The sequence below is a fragment of the Salmo trutta genome, chromosome 26, assembly GCF_901001165.1.
Source record: "Salmo trutta chromosome 26, fSalTru1.1, whole genome shotgun sequence".
Classification (NCBI taxonomy): domain Eukaryota; kingdom Metazoa; phylum Chordata; class Actinopteri; order Salmoniformes; family Salmonidae; genus Salmo; species Salmo trutta.
Genome location: NC_042982.1, coordinates 24,955,946 through 24,969,801, shown reverse-complemented (window position 1 = coordinate 24,969,801; position 13,856 = coordinate 24,955,946). Strand labels below are relative to the sequence as shown.

Here is a 13,856-nt window from a genome sequence, read left to right as displayed (position 1 = left end):
GTTTACATGTCTATAGACAATCCCATGCCACTGCCTATAGTCACAGAATACATGCCTGTTACTTCTCCAGTGTTTGTACTTAATTCCTGTTATAACCAATTCATTAGTTACGCTATTACAGTTCCAATGAAACAAAATATATATGGATGCCAGCAACTGTACCTTTAATTCTTTAATAGATTCTCACTTAAGGTTACCATTAAGTGTATTATACTGGTTATGTATTATACAGAAGGAGGGTTGACTCAATTTATGTGGGGGAATTTATTAACTATGGCACTGCGTACATCAAGATTTGCTAAAGTTTGTCAAAGATCTCTTCAAAGGATTCCCCTTGGCATTAAACATAAAAAATGACATTTTAATGTATCAACAATATGTTGCCAGTGGATTTCTAGTCCCAAACATCATTCATGAAAATTAAAGCACAAAAAGACTAAAGATAATTGACAAAAACAGGCACCACACAAGGATGCCTCCTGCAATATTCCTCTAATATGAAAAGATCAGACAACCAAATGAAACAGAGCTTGATTCAACTTTGGCAAAATAAACATATATGTTACATTACCTATCTATAGAACACCATGGATCTTCGTTACGGTAATCAAGATTTTTCTTAAGGATGAATCCTTGCCCTAAATCATTTTGGTCAGCCCAATCCGTAATTAATCCTTTTGACCCATGACGTTTTCAAAGCAGGTAACTGCTTTGTTATCATGAGTACTACAAAAAGTACCTGATGTATCATACATACTCGTCAGCATACAGATAATTACAGTAGATGTAGTGTACAGTTGTGCTCCTAAAAGACACCACTCAAAGTATGATAAACTGACAAACAATTCAGTGGAGACACAATCAATGATGATAAAACAGAATCTAAAGTATAGATGCATGAAAGCTAGAAGTAACATTCATAATTTTCCTTTCAGTCTATTTCTCCCAATCTGTTAGGGTATCACAAGCACTCTACAAGTGCAAGTACTGGAGGAGTTTTGAGAAAGTGCTTTGTTCATTTACAAGCAAAGACTATGATACAGAACATTTACAACTTATTAAAAAAAAATAATAAACCACCTTCAAAATATAAAAATTACATTTTCAAAGTACAAATATGATTGTAATTGTGTTGGTTGATTTTCAGATATTGCAAATAGAACACATTGTATGACAACAGTGACAACATGAGAGAATTGTCAAGAATCAATTAACTTGACTTTTTAGATGGTAACAAACAAAATACAGACAAATGGCAGGAAAAATATACTTGTATAAAAGGTCAAGTAAAAAAGCAGCATAGTTGTACTCTATCTGAGAGCAAATATATTCAACATGGGACTTTGGTTAAAAAAGTATTGCTGGGGCATTTGTATGTACAGCATTGCAGCTAAAGATCATTTCTGTCTTTGTAGAATGGTACAGCCACATCAAATTACTTTCAGGCAGCTTGTTGTTAGGATATGAAGAGCCATACATGTATACATTAGCCACAGAACCAATATTGGTACTGGCGTGCTGCATATCTAAGCTGCCAGCTGGATACTTAATTTTGCCTCAAAACAATAATATACTAATCAGTATTGCACACAGCTACTATAATCTTCTGTTGTTCAGTGGATCTATGCATATTTGTATTATTTAAATGGTCTAATATGTTCCAATCACATGGCAGAACTAGATTTTTTGTTGCACAAAAGTTTCAAGTTTGATGATGATCCGTGCTGTACATTCCATCACTCTCATTGCCACCTCAGACGTGAATCTGTCATTGGGGATCTGGGGAAAGGGTAAGAGGTCAGGATAGCGAGTTCTTAGGCTGTCCACACCATATCCCTCCAAGATGTTGACATCCTTGGCAAGTCCTGCTAGCTGTGGGTTGTACTCCTCCACTTTCTGTGCCAGTGATGTGGGTTTCACATCCTTGTCTGATTTCCCTCTGACAGAATAGTCGGCAGCTATCAAGGCTAGTTTTGTAGCTAGGTAGCATTTGAAACACACCCACTCATTGGCATTTTTGTGAAGGTCATTCCGTGCAGCAGAAAAGTTGGCTCTTGCTTGCCTGAGCCACCTGCGGGCTTCCATCGGATTGCCAACAGACTTGAAGGTCGGGGGCACAAAGAAGCGATTAGAATGTGACGAACCTGCATAAGTAGTGAACTGCTCCCGGAACTGCTGTTTCTCAGACTTATGGCTTGTTGCCTCTTGGTTCCACGATGTGTAAAATCTTTGAAATGAAAACTTCTCTGACTGGAAGCGGGTGGAAGAAGTTGAGAAAGTTCTCCTGGATGCTCGGTCAGTGTTCTGCTGATCTGTCAGAGTCTGCTTCTCCATCCTGTTGATTTCATTCTGTAAATGCTTGAAGACCTCTGTAGCCACGTCTAGATTCTCTGCGTTCTTGTCCGGATGCCACTTGAGATACAACCGGCGAATTATCTTCTTCCTTTCCATTTCAGCGAGTTTCCAAGCTTGCTCAATAACTAAAGTCACATCTTTTAGGATTTCTGGCAATGCACTAAGTCTTATCTTTTTGGGAGATTGTTTTGTGGGAGGTACTTTGTGATTTTCCTTTCTAGTAAAAAGGGGAGGCACCAATCGTGGACCAGGACCAGGAGAGTGACATTCTGGGGGGGTTGTTGGAGTCGATGTGGCTCTGCTGTCTCGGATATGAGTACTTTCCTCTTGTCTAGAGAATTTGTACAGATCAAGAGAACTGACTATTTTGTACTCACTATATCCAATGTCAATTTGGAAGCATTTCCCAAGGAAGCTTGAGTTGTCCTCCTCTTCTTTCTCTACTTCTTGAACAATGATGGCATACGTGTACGTGGGCTGATATCCGCCATAGACATCCCCTCCTTCAGAGTCCACAAGGTAACCCACATATTCTCCTGGGTAAAACACATTCATTGGATCCATAAGGAGTATATGGTGTATCTCAGCTGGTATGGGTGTTCCAGGGAGGGGAAGCTCGAGTTTTGAGGCCTCTGTGGAGTCATACTTGACGCCAAGGTTGTCCAGCTTCTCTGTGATTCTGTAGATGTCGTTACAGCCCAGCATAGCAATTAGATAGGAGGTGTCAGATATCAAGTTGTCCGTTGCAGATTTTAGTGTCATCGCCAGCGCTAAGAGAAAATTTATGTCTTTGCTGTCTGAGTGTTGGATGTAGAGATGAATCACGGCTGTCCCGTACCTTTTCAGGAAGGCAAGAGTTTCACTCCGGCTATGTGGGATAGGGCTGCAACCTTTCACTCTTAGTGTCGTCTGGAGTTTCTCAAAACAAGACACCTTCAATCCCTCACAAAGTGCTTTGCACAATCGTATGGCTTTTTCTTCATTCACAAGGAATGCATTGTCATTTTCATGCTTCATTATTCGTATCAGTCCTGTGATGAACTGTTCTGATGACAGTAGAAGTTGAAGGCGACCCTGAAGCGAACAGAGAGCTCCAAACTGGCACATTTTGGGAGACTCCTCATCCAGTTGCTCCTCGAGGATACTACTCAGGAGTCTTGGCCTTAGCTTCTGTGGGAGCAGCATGATCAGCTTTGTGTGGAAGGAATGGTCCTTGCCAAGATAACACTGACTCATGTCCACAAGCATCTGAACGCCTACATTACCCTGAATTCTGCTCTTGTAGTGCGGGGCATCGTCAAACACTAAACTGTTTGATTTGGTTAATCTACCATCGTGACTTGGCAGGTAAAATATAAAATCTTTGAGGCTCTCAAGGTCTTTGCGTATCTGAACTGGGTCATTCTGTAGGCTTTTGAACAGCCCTGAGACAGCCCTTTTCACAGTTCTCATTTCATTCGGATCGAGCTGCTTACCCTCTGAATTTCTGTGAATGCGGCACAGCACTTCAGCGTATTGTTTTGTTGATACAACATCCTCTGTGCCCAAAAGCTTAAACATCTGATGAAAGATGCCAAGCTCTAGTGGTAGTTTGTATAGGTATGGCTTGAAGTCAGATTCATTGTCCAAGTTGATGACAACCTCCTCTGGCTTTAGAAGTTTCCAGCCCTCCTCAACCATGACAAAACTCACCCCTAGTAGCTGGAAGCGAAACTCTCTTTTATCTGCATTGAGAAATTCGTAGGTGGATCTCAAGACTTTGTTTCTTGTTTTCACCATGTCATCGTCAGGATTGGATATGTTGCAGATATTTTTGCAGTTGCTTATCACTTTGTCCAAGGGGGGTTCCAAGTTGACACTTAAAATCCGCAGCACTAAGTCCAGTTGTTCTTGGCCAGTCAGTGTGCTTCCCTCCTGGTCTTTAATGGCTGCTGGTGTGGCCTTCTCTGGGAGAATGGGACATGATGTCCATAGCAATTGAATGATATCAGTTTGTTTGAATTTTGGATTGACTTGAGACTCACTGAAACGCATCAGAGGGAGAGTGCCATTCATCTCTTGGAATTGAGCATGGAGCCGGATCAGCTCAGTGGGTGCACGCTCAGGACAAAGGAATGCTATCATTGACAGCTCTTTGAGGAAAGCTCCAACAAATAGGTCTGTCCTCTCATTGAATATGTGGTTAAGGAGAACATCAACAATCATTTGGGATTTTTCTTTGGACCAGTTCTCTGTTTGAGCTTTGATGCTGACTTCTTTTGCATACTGGAGAATTTGCTGTTGAGAGACAATGTGTTTGAGACCTATATTCCTTAGGAATGTGATCCATGAGGTGAGAAATGCGGTTCCATTTTTTGGCTTTGACACTTGCTCAACCTTCTTGAAAAAGTCATTGGGTATGAATGCTTTTGGAGAGAGCATCACTTCGAACACCTTCACGGTTTGATCGTAGAACATTTTGGTAGACCTGAGTCTGTTGGTGTAGTCATAGATTAATGGCAGACCTTCCAGTTTCTCATACAGCTGATCCTTCATCCCACATGACTCCTCTATTGCCAAAAGTCTCTCCTTCAGATATACAAGGTGCTCAATTTTTGCATCGTATGACAGGCTGTCAAACTTTGGAAGGAGATGCCTCAGGTAGACTTCCAGATCATCTATTGGGAAACATCCAAGGAAACTGTACAGTTCCTTCAATTGTGGATTGTCAGCAAGAAAGGCAAAGGATGTTGTATGGGCCCATTTTTCCATATCTGCAGAGGGAATGCTTTTTGCCAGAACATAGCATGACCCAAAGTTTGCAATACTGATGTATCTGCCACTGACTGCTTTGAAGCATGGGAGCAATTTCAGAGTTTGAATGTCCTCTTGGGAGAGGTTGATCAAATTACAGTTGAAGTACAACAGAAGAGCCTCAAAGTCTTTGTCAGTTAAGCTTCCTGTTTTGAAAGCTGCCGTCTGAATCATGTACTCCAGTGCTTTCAGGATGCTGGATGGGTTGTCTATGTTTGCTGTATGCTGTGCCAGAAAAGGCAGGACAGGATTCTCTTTGAAGCATATTTTGTTGACAGCAAGCTGAATGCATCCCCCTTTCATTATGATGTGAAAGACTTTGTCATTTTGCCCGTTTGGAAAGATAGCTGCGCTTATCAAACTCAAGGGAAGCAACACATCGTGATCAGGGACAACCAGCTTGTTGCTTGAAACCATGAATTTGATTCCTGGCAGCAAAGCCCAGTCTTTCAGTAGGTCAAGTACAGTCTCGAAATTGGGTTTGATGTCTGCCTGCTCTTCCTTGACTGCAATGTTCTCACTGATGAAGTGCCACGCACCTTTCAGCCAAGACTCACTGGCGTAGCTGTCTCTCCACTTCACAGGGATTCTTGTTCTGTATTCACGTGGGAGAACAGAACTCAACAGTTCCCCAAAACTGCTGATGTCGAAGACCTTTGCAACACCTGAATTCATCAGGATGTTGTTGTACTTCATGTACAGTGTATTCATGAACAGCTCTTTCCTTGATGAGACCAGTTCATGGTGTGTGGACAGAAACTTTGGTTTCTTGGAATCAAACACCTGGAGTATGTTGTCCATTGTCATCAGCAGTGGTAGCCCCTCTATGCTGATTTCATTCTCCTCTACGTCTTTGAAGCAGTAGTCAACCAGAAGCTTCAGGCTGTGGAAGAGCTTGTAATTGGACTGCTGGAGTCGACAGGGAAGTTTCCCAACTTGGCAAGATGTGTCTGGGGACGAGAATGTGAGGAGAAATTTTCGTACATCTTCTGGGGTAACATAGCTCACAGGAATGCCTGCATCATCCAAACAGAAGTAAAGACTTGCTGTTTCATCACAACTGTGGACCAAGTTGAAGCCCACATCCGAAAGCAGGGCCTTGAGTCGGAAGACATTTTCTGCAACAGACTTGCGTGAGGAGATGTTGTATTCTGTGTTCTTCAGATGTTGAAGTTCATCCTGCAGTAGATTGTCAAAGAATGCGCAACCTTTGTTGGCAGAGGATGTGTTCACCCAGGAGATGTATACGGCAGAGTGCATGTCTGTGTTGTCAATGTGGGGAGCCCTAACGACAGGAAGGAGACGTTTCAGGTCAGCATGAATGCAGGTGTACACTGCTTTGACAAGACAGTACCAATCTGGCTGGATGTCAAGTCTGTTGACTGGAAAGAAGTACAGGAATTTCCTCAAAGTGTCTTTAACGATGTGAATTGGTGTTCCCTGTAACACAGTCATGGTGGGATCGGGTCCCGGGAAGTACTGTCGTTTCAGCTGAATCAACAGCTCCACATAGGCAGGAGCTATCAAAGATGTCATCAAGTTGTTGTTCCAGTCACTCCTCACTCCTACTCCATTGTCATCCCTCCATAGGTTTCTCCTGGCAGAATCTAATGCAAAATGCCCATTAACATGAAAGGGCAAGCCAGTCTCCATTGAAAGGGGCAGAAAGCAGAATGCTCTGTGGGGCTTCTTGTAGTTGTGGCTTACACATGCAGCCACACCTCCACGTGGAAAGAGAGTAATGTCTTCATTTTTGTGGGCTGAAATCACACTCTTTGAGACTTTCTCTATGCAGGAGAAGCCAGATCGATTGCAGACCATCCAAGTTGTTAGATTGCCATCGGAGTCCTCTATATCAATTGAGTAGGTTATCTGCTGGACTGGAATTTGAGTGAGCTGCTTCCTTTTTGTCACACTATCCACCACTGAGGCGTGAAATTGCTTGCGTTTTAGACGGTCACCATCTGTGATTTTAGCAGTCACGGAGTATAGCACCTTCAGGTCTCCTGTAGCTTTCTCTATTTCACAGATGGAAATTTTCTCCATGTGGTTGAGGAACATGAGGAGTTCTGCCCCATCGGTTTTTAGTTTATCCAGAAGGTTTTGCACCATTCTGTCTGATGCAGGAACAGAGCTGATCTCTGATATTTTGGCCATTTCTGTTGAGCGTATGGGGAATCTGAACATTGTGCAATGTTCAAGCTTGAAATGAGATCCCAGGTAAAGATTTAGCACATCAGAGAATTGAGATCTAAAGTCAGAGTCCAAGTCTCTAAACATTCTTCCCGGACTAACAGATGTCGCCCCGGGTGCATATCGTGCATGTGGATCGAAGATGCAAAGAATGTCATTGTTTGACATGAAAGATGGGCAGTCTGTGATGTGATACACAGAGTTGAATCCTATGCCATATTGTCCAGTTTTGCCAGGGTTTGCTTCTTTTGTTCCTCTTCCTAGGTTCTGGATTCCTCTGACATCATCCTCAGTGAAAGGCTGATTGTTGTAGACACACAATGATGGGCCTTGCATTGGCAACCATTTGTCATCAAATATTCTGTCTGTGGGGTGGGTTCTTGGATCAAACACAAAGTAGATTTCAGTGGCTTTAGCATCATCTGCATTCTGCAAGAGTTCCTTTAGCATTTCCTTTTCTGATGGGTAAGCGTTGAGAATACTTTTAATTCTACTTGTGAGTTTCTCTTTTTGTCCAAACTCACTTCCAAGAGTAGTGAAGCAGATATTTGAGGCATACCTTTCCAGGGCTTTGTGACGTTTGGGAACTGCTCCTAATTTCACAGCAACCTCTCTTGGAATATCTGCATGGCAATATTTCACAGTTGTGTCTCTGACTTTGATCCAAGGACAGTCATTGTAACACAGAGACTTCGATGGCTGCAGTGTAAGATGGATGTCAGGAAGGAGAATTTCCCTGTAGGTAGCTTGGCAGAATTCTTGTTTTTTGTCTCTGATTAAGCCCCATATTCCTTCACTAATGATTCTGCGAGAGAGCTGAAAGCTATCCTCAGAGAGTGCTCTTCTCCCACACTCCTGTTTCACTAATTCAAGGACAGCTGAAAAGTTCTCAACTGTGAAGCTTGACTGAACCCCAACATTCTCAAAGAGCTCACGGCAACTGTTTCTGTACTTGTTGGGAAGCTGGTAGAGATATGGTGCTGCATCAAAGTTCTGGTAGAATGCAACTTTGGAGGGCTCAACGTAAGTGTTCTCCACCAGAATGGAGCAAAAGGATTTCAGCTCCTCATTGATCTGTGTCTTTGCTTTGGCATCCTGGAGCATTTCTTCATGTAGGTATTTGTAGCAGGCATTGGTAATATTTTCCTGATATAAAGTAACTCCGTCAAATGACTTAGCAAGTTCCTTAAGTTGACTGACAACTAGTCCAACTGTTGGCTTTCTTATCAATCCAAGAGAGTCTTTTACAGCCAATGTGATCGGGCCGCACCCTTTGAAAGATGGAGAGTTCTCATTAAGGATGGGCTTCATCAAGCACACTGTATCCTGGTGGTCAGTCGTAAAGAGCTCTTTGGCAGAAAACATGGTGGACGGGGGGAATGTATTCCCATGCCATGGTAGTGAAAACCCTGCAGGCTTTGTCAGAAAAGGAAGGAACTTTATGTCATGTAGCTTCTCCAGTAGTTTACCTGCTCCTGAGTCTGTCATTTTCAGCTTCTCATCAATGAGACTGAGAATAATGCTGCTCCGAAGACATGCAGCAGTGTGATCATTTTCATTTAGATCGAACACAGATTCAGCACGATCAATCAAATCCTCCCAAGAGAGGTCATCTTTGACCATTCCCAGCTGTACTAGCTTGACCAAGCACACTGGATTCATGTAGTCTTTCGAGGTTCCTTCTGGAAATCTTCCATCATCAGTGTTGTACAGTTTTGCAACTCTTCCTTCTGGATGGATTAGTCTGGATGGTAAGACTAATTGTTGATTGGGGCCAGAGCATGGGATGCATGGAGTCTCCATAAGAATTGATGCAAATTCCTCCAGTTTGTCATTCAAGACATAATGCATTAGGGGATTACGAAGTTCGTTGTCGATGTCTTGGATATGGGGAAAAAAGACATCTAAGAAGAACTGCTTTTCTGACAGGGTGTTCTCTATCAGCTTCCCTTTGCACCCAGCATCATCAAAACCTTCCTTGACCCATTCAGGCAGCTCAACAGCACAGAGGTCTTGCGAGCTGCTCTTCTTGAGGTATTTTAGGAAAATCTTGAAAGCAGCAGGACCAATGTCTGGTCTACAGAGCAAGGAGTCATCTAGGAATCTGACATACTTGATTGATACCCAGGTTTTGCCATCTGAGAAAACTTTTGCATGGTCACAGTCACCCCCTTTGGCGATCTCTTGGTAGACTCCTTGGCTGATCACTGTGAAGTCATCGTGTACCACACTTGGATCAGGCCATGCTACGTAGTAGCTGTAGTCAAGTAGTTCTCCACTTTCTGCCATTGAACGCAGCATATTGAGTGCTGCTATGTATCCCTGGACAATCACATGTCTCATGAACACTGAGTTCCAGTGTCCTTTGGTGTCTGTCTTCCAGATCTCTTTGCGGTTAGATGTCACAGCAAAACAGCCGTTTATATGAATTGGCAAGCCTGTCTTGATTCTGAGAGGTAAATAGCAAAACACCTCTCCTATCGGGTTGGTGTGGTTGGCGTTTGCCTTCACTGTCCATTTTCGATTCTCCTCCTCTGAGAGCAGAACAGCTACACCCCCACAAGGCACTAGTCCAAGTCGTTTTCCACTCTCACCAAGTGAAAATTTGAGAGCTTCGGTCACATCCATACATGAACAAATGAGCCAGTTTGTTAGATCAACTGCCTTTTGGGGCATTTCGTCTGTGAGTCGTCTGTTCTTTCCGTCTTTGGCAGCCATTTCAAAGTATGAGGAAGGATCCTCCTCTGAACCTCTGAAGAGGGGTGACTGGAGATCAACTATGCGCTTGAACACATTGTGAAACTCCTCCACCACAATGCGTATGATACAGCCAGACTTGGGAGTGTCAGCCGGTACCCTGTTGGTGGCTGCAACCTTTTTCATTACTTTTGCGGCAGATTTCAGGATGCTCAGAGGTCCATATGCAGCTTTGGATGACCATACACTTTTATTGATAGTAACAACATCCTGTGCTGCTGCTGGATTGGGCTCTTCATATTTCAGGTACTTCAGTACCATGGAGCCCACATGCTGCGTGAAGAGAATGAGCCGGTGGCCACATATACTGAACTCATCAACAAGGGAGTAGATGTCTGGGGTGTTGTAGTAGACACTGCTGATTTCACTCACTGATGCCTCTTGCTCGGTCCTGAAGGGGAGTCTGAACAGTGTTCCATCATACTTGTACGGAGACTCTTGTGCAAGAGGAAGTTGACAATTGAAGACATTGATGAAGGGTTTGAATTGATTGGGGAACTTTCGTAGCCGTTTCTGTTGTTTGCTCCAGTTGATCTTGATTCCTGGGTTTGACCGGTCTCTAATGTGCTTGCTGATGTGGTTGATGTTTGGATCGAACATGATCATGAACTCTCTGCTCATTATGATGGGGATGTCAGTGATGTGATAAACTGAGTTGAAACCTAGGCCAAATTTGCCAACTTTGTCTGCCTCACATCTCTTCATTGACCCACCTAACCTTGTTATGTTCAGAAAGTCAGTGTCAGAGAATGTAGAATTGTTGAATGACCACAAGGAGGGGCCATGGCATATAATCATGCCAGGGTCAAGCAGGTTCTCTCGAATGTCAATATTCTTTCGCATGTCTATCAGGAAGCTACACTCTGTAGCACTCGCATCATCTGCATTCTGAAGAAGTTCTTTGAAAATATCTGCGACAGATGGATATTCTTCTAGAATGTTCTTTATTCTCACTGTCAGAGGCTCCCGTTGGCCTGATTGTTCAAAGCCAAGGTTTTCTGGGTTTATCAGTCTTGTACTCAAACATGGTACGTTAAGCCATTCTGCTGTTTTCATGGGGATGTCATCATGGACTAAGATAATGGGTTCTGATGTATCATCAAGCAAGTCATGTAGATCCTCCACTTTAATGTCGCAGTAGGTGCATTCGTGAATAGGTTTCATGGCCAGTTTGCTTGGATCCTTGTAGCAAAGGATTGGTACATGCATGTCAATGTCCACAGAAATGTGACTGTTATACAGCCATCTCAGAATATTTATCAGGAGGAGGAGATCATGCTTACTTTCTTCTTGTGTCATTTCTTCCTCACACCTTTGCCTTACTGTTTTGATCACATCGAACACATGGTTTGGGACAACCTCTTCAACCGAACCACAGAATTTGAAAAGTTTGTGAAACTTTGCTATGGTCTTTGGCAAAGAGTACAGGTAGGGTTGCAAATCTAGGTCAGGAATGGGTTTTAGAACTGTGTGGCTAGGTGATGAGAAGGTCTTGCCAGTCCACACCCAATCAAATGGCAGTGACTTCATTGCCTCTCTTGCATCTTCAAGGTGTGCTTGCATGAAATCATAAATCTCAATAAGGATCTGTTGGAATTGATACCAGTCTTCCGTGGTAAATGCTTGAGATCTGTGCCAGTCATTCACTGCCTTCAAATGCTGTAACACTTGATCAATCTGTGGCTCTATAGATAACTTCAGGGCCTTCTTCATGCCAGAAGAAGTGCGCTCCACAAGTGCAACTGAAGAGCCTATCAGCACTGCATGGGATATATCGCACATTTCTGAGAATGAGCAGATGTTATGGGTGTCTCCCATCCAGGCAAGCGACTTTGGGTAATTTACAGGTCTGTCCTTGCAGACTGGCACCCATTTCAGTTTTTGCAAGGATGTCTGAGCTTCTGAAGACTTGACCAGCTTGGTTTGTCTATTCAGAATTTGCAGCAGTGTTTTCGCTTTCTGTATAACTGGTTCCCATTCTGGCTCAGTGCCACCCTGTAATTCCTCGATCTTCTGTGCCACCTGAAGTACATCTTTTTCGCTGAGTTGTACTTCACTTTTAAGTCCAAGTTGTCTCAGTGAATGTAGCATATCAGGAGAGGATGTATATGCATTTGTGGGAAACCTATTCTTCTCCTCCATGTAGAACAGATTCTGTAAAATCTCCAGCTCAGGGTCAAAAAGGTCTGTAGCAGCAACAGATTTCCCTGCAAATGTATGAATGAACTTCAGAGCCGAAAGCCATCCAATCACAGCTTTGTTTTCATTCTTTAGGAATGACAGATGCTTAAGGGCCCAGAGCATGATTTTAGTGATATCCTCTTTTGAGTAAAACCCTTTCTCCATGTCTTGAACAACCAACTTCAAGCATTCAGTGGTTTTCACCTGTTCCACGGTCAGCATCTTAATGAGACGAATCGATGCCTCATCACTGCAGCCCACAACATTGATGGATAGTTTGACATCTGGTGGATACTTGGCAGTATGGTGTAAAGCCCTGGCTCCTCTCAGTGAGGTATATGTTGGTATGCCTTTCTCTGAACAAGGCCCTACTTTCTCAAAGATGGTCAGCTCCAGGAGGATACGCTTCTCTTTCTCTGTGATGTCGGACAGTCCTGCCAGGAAGTCTCTCAGTGCCACTTTTTGTTTACTAGAGAAAGATGAGACCAGGCTGGCCACTCTCTGGGTTGATGACCTGTCCATGATTTGCAGTAGCATACTGGGAGATGAAGGATGGATGTAGTTCTTCAGTAGAGGATGCTGCAAACACAGGTCCAACTTTTTCATTACTACTACTCCAAGTTTTTTCATGATTTCAAGAAGGCTTTCAGAGAGTGGGGCCTCCTCCTCATCCACAATGATAATAGGGGATGGAGTTTTGAGACGATGGAGCCCGACTGAGTCCACACTTTCCACCAGGGGCACATTTGGGATCAAAGGCAGGTCTTCAAAGGTACTAAGGTCATCAGCAAAGTTAATATACAGATGCTTCCAAACCATCTTTAGCCAAGCATGTGTAGGATGCTTCTTCTCTCGGTTCCCAGGTTCCCACTGGACTGTGAAGTCTTTGGTAGGCCAGACTGTTGAGAGGACCTCCTTTATTAGTCGAGCTGACCGTTCAGGTGTTAGCACTTGTACCTGAGTGCAGGGTCTTCCTGTAGAAGATAAACATACAAGTTAATATAAATCTTAACTTTCTCAATTATCATTTACAGGAACTACATACAGTGCATTCAGAAAGCACGCAGATCCCTTACCTTTTTCCACATTGTGTTACGTTACAGCCTTATTCTAGCATTGATTAAATTACATTTTTCCTCAATCTACACACAATACCCCATAATAACAAAGCGAAGACAGTTTTTTTTTTAAATGTGGAAAATATATTACAAATTAAAAACAGAAATACCTTATTTACATAAGTACACAGACCCTTTACTATGAGACTTGAAATTGAGCTCAGGTGCATCCTGTGGTTCACCTGTGGCAAATTCAATTGATTGGACATGATTTGGAAATGCACACACCTGTCTATATAAGATCCCACGGTTGACAGTGCATGTCAGAGCAAAAACCAAGCCATGAGGTTGAAGGAATTGTCAGTAGAGCTCCGAGACAGGATTGTGTCGAGGCACAGATCTGGGGCAGAGTACCAAAACATTTCTGCAGCATTGATGGTCCCCAAGAACACAACACAGTGGCCTCCATCATTCTTAAATGGAAGAAGTTTGGAACCACCAAGACTCTCCCTAGAGCTG

The 13,856-nt window shown here is 43.1% G+C and overlaps 1 protein-coding gene across 2 annotated transcripts in view; it reads right to left on the bottom strand.

Moving 5' to 3' along the window:
- Positions 1 to 156: 156 nt before the first annotated feature.
- Positions 157 to 13,856, bottom strand: part of LOC115163512 (sacsin-like) — a 33,512-nt gene continuing 19,812 nt past the window's right edge. For both annotated transcript variants that reach the window (XM_029715487.1, XM_029715488.1), the window contains one exon: positions 157 to 13,253. In XM_029715487.1, coding sequence (XP_029571347.1) covers positions 1,678 to 13,253 — 11,576 coding nt within the window. In that variant the 3' untranslated portion in view covers positions 157 to 1,677. The remainder of the gene's footprint in view (positions 13,254 to 13,856) is intronic.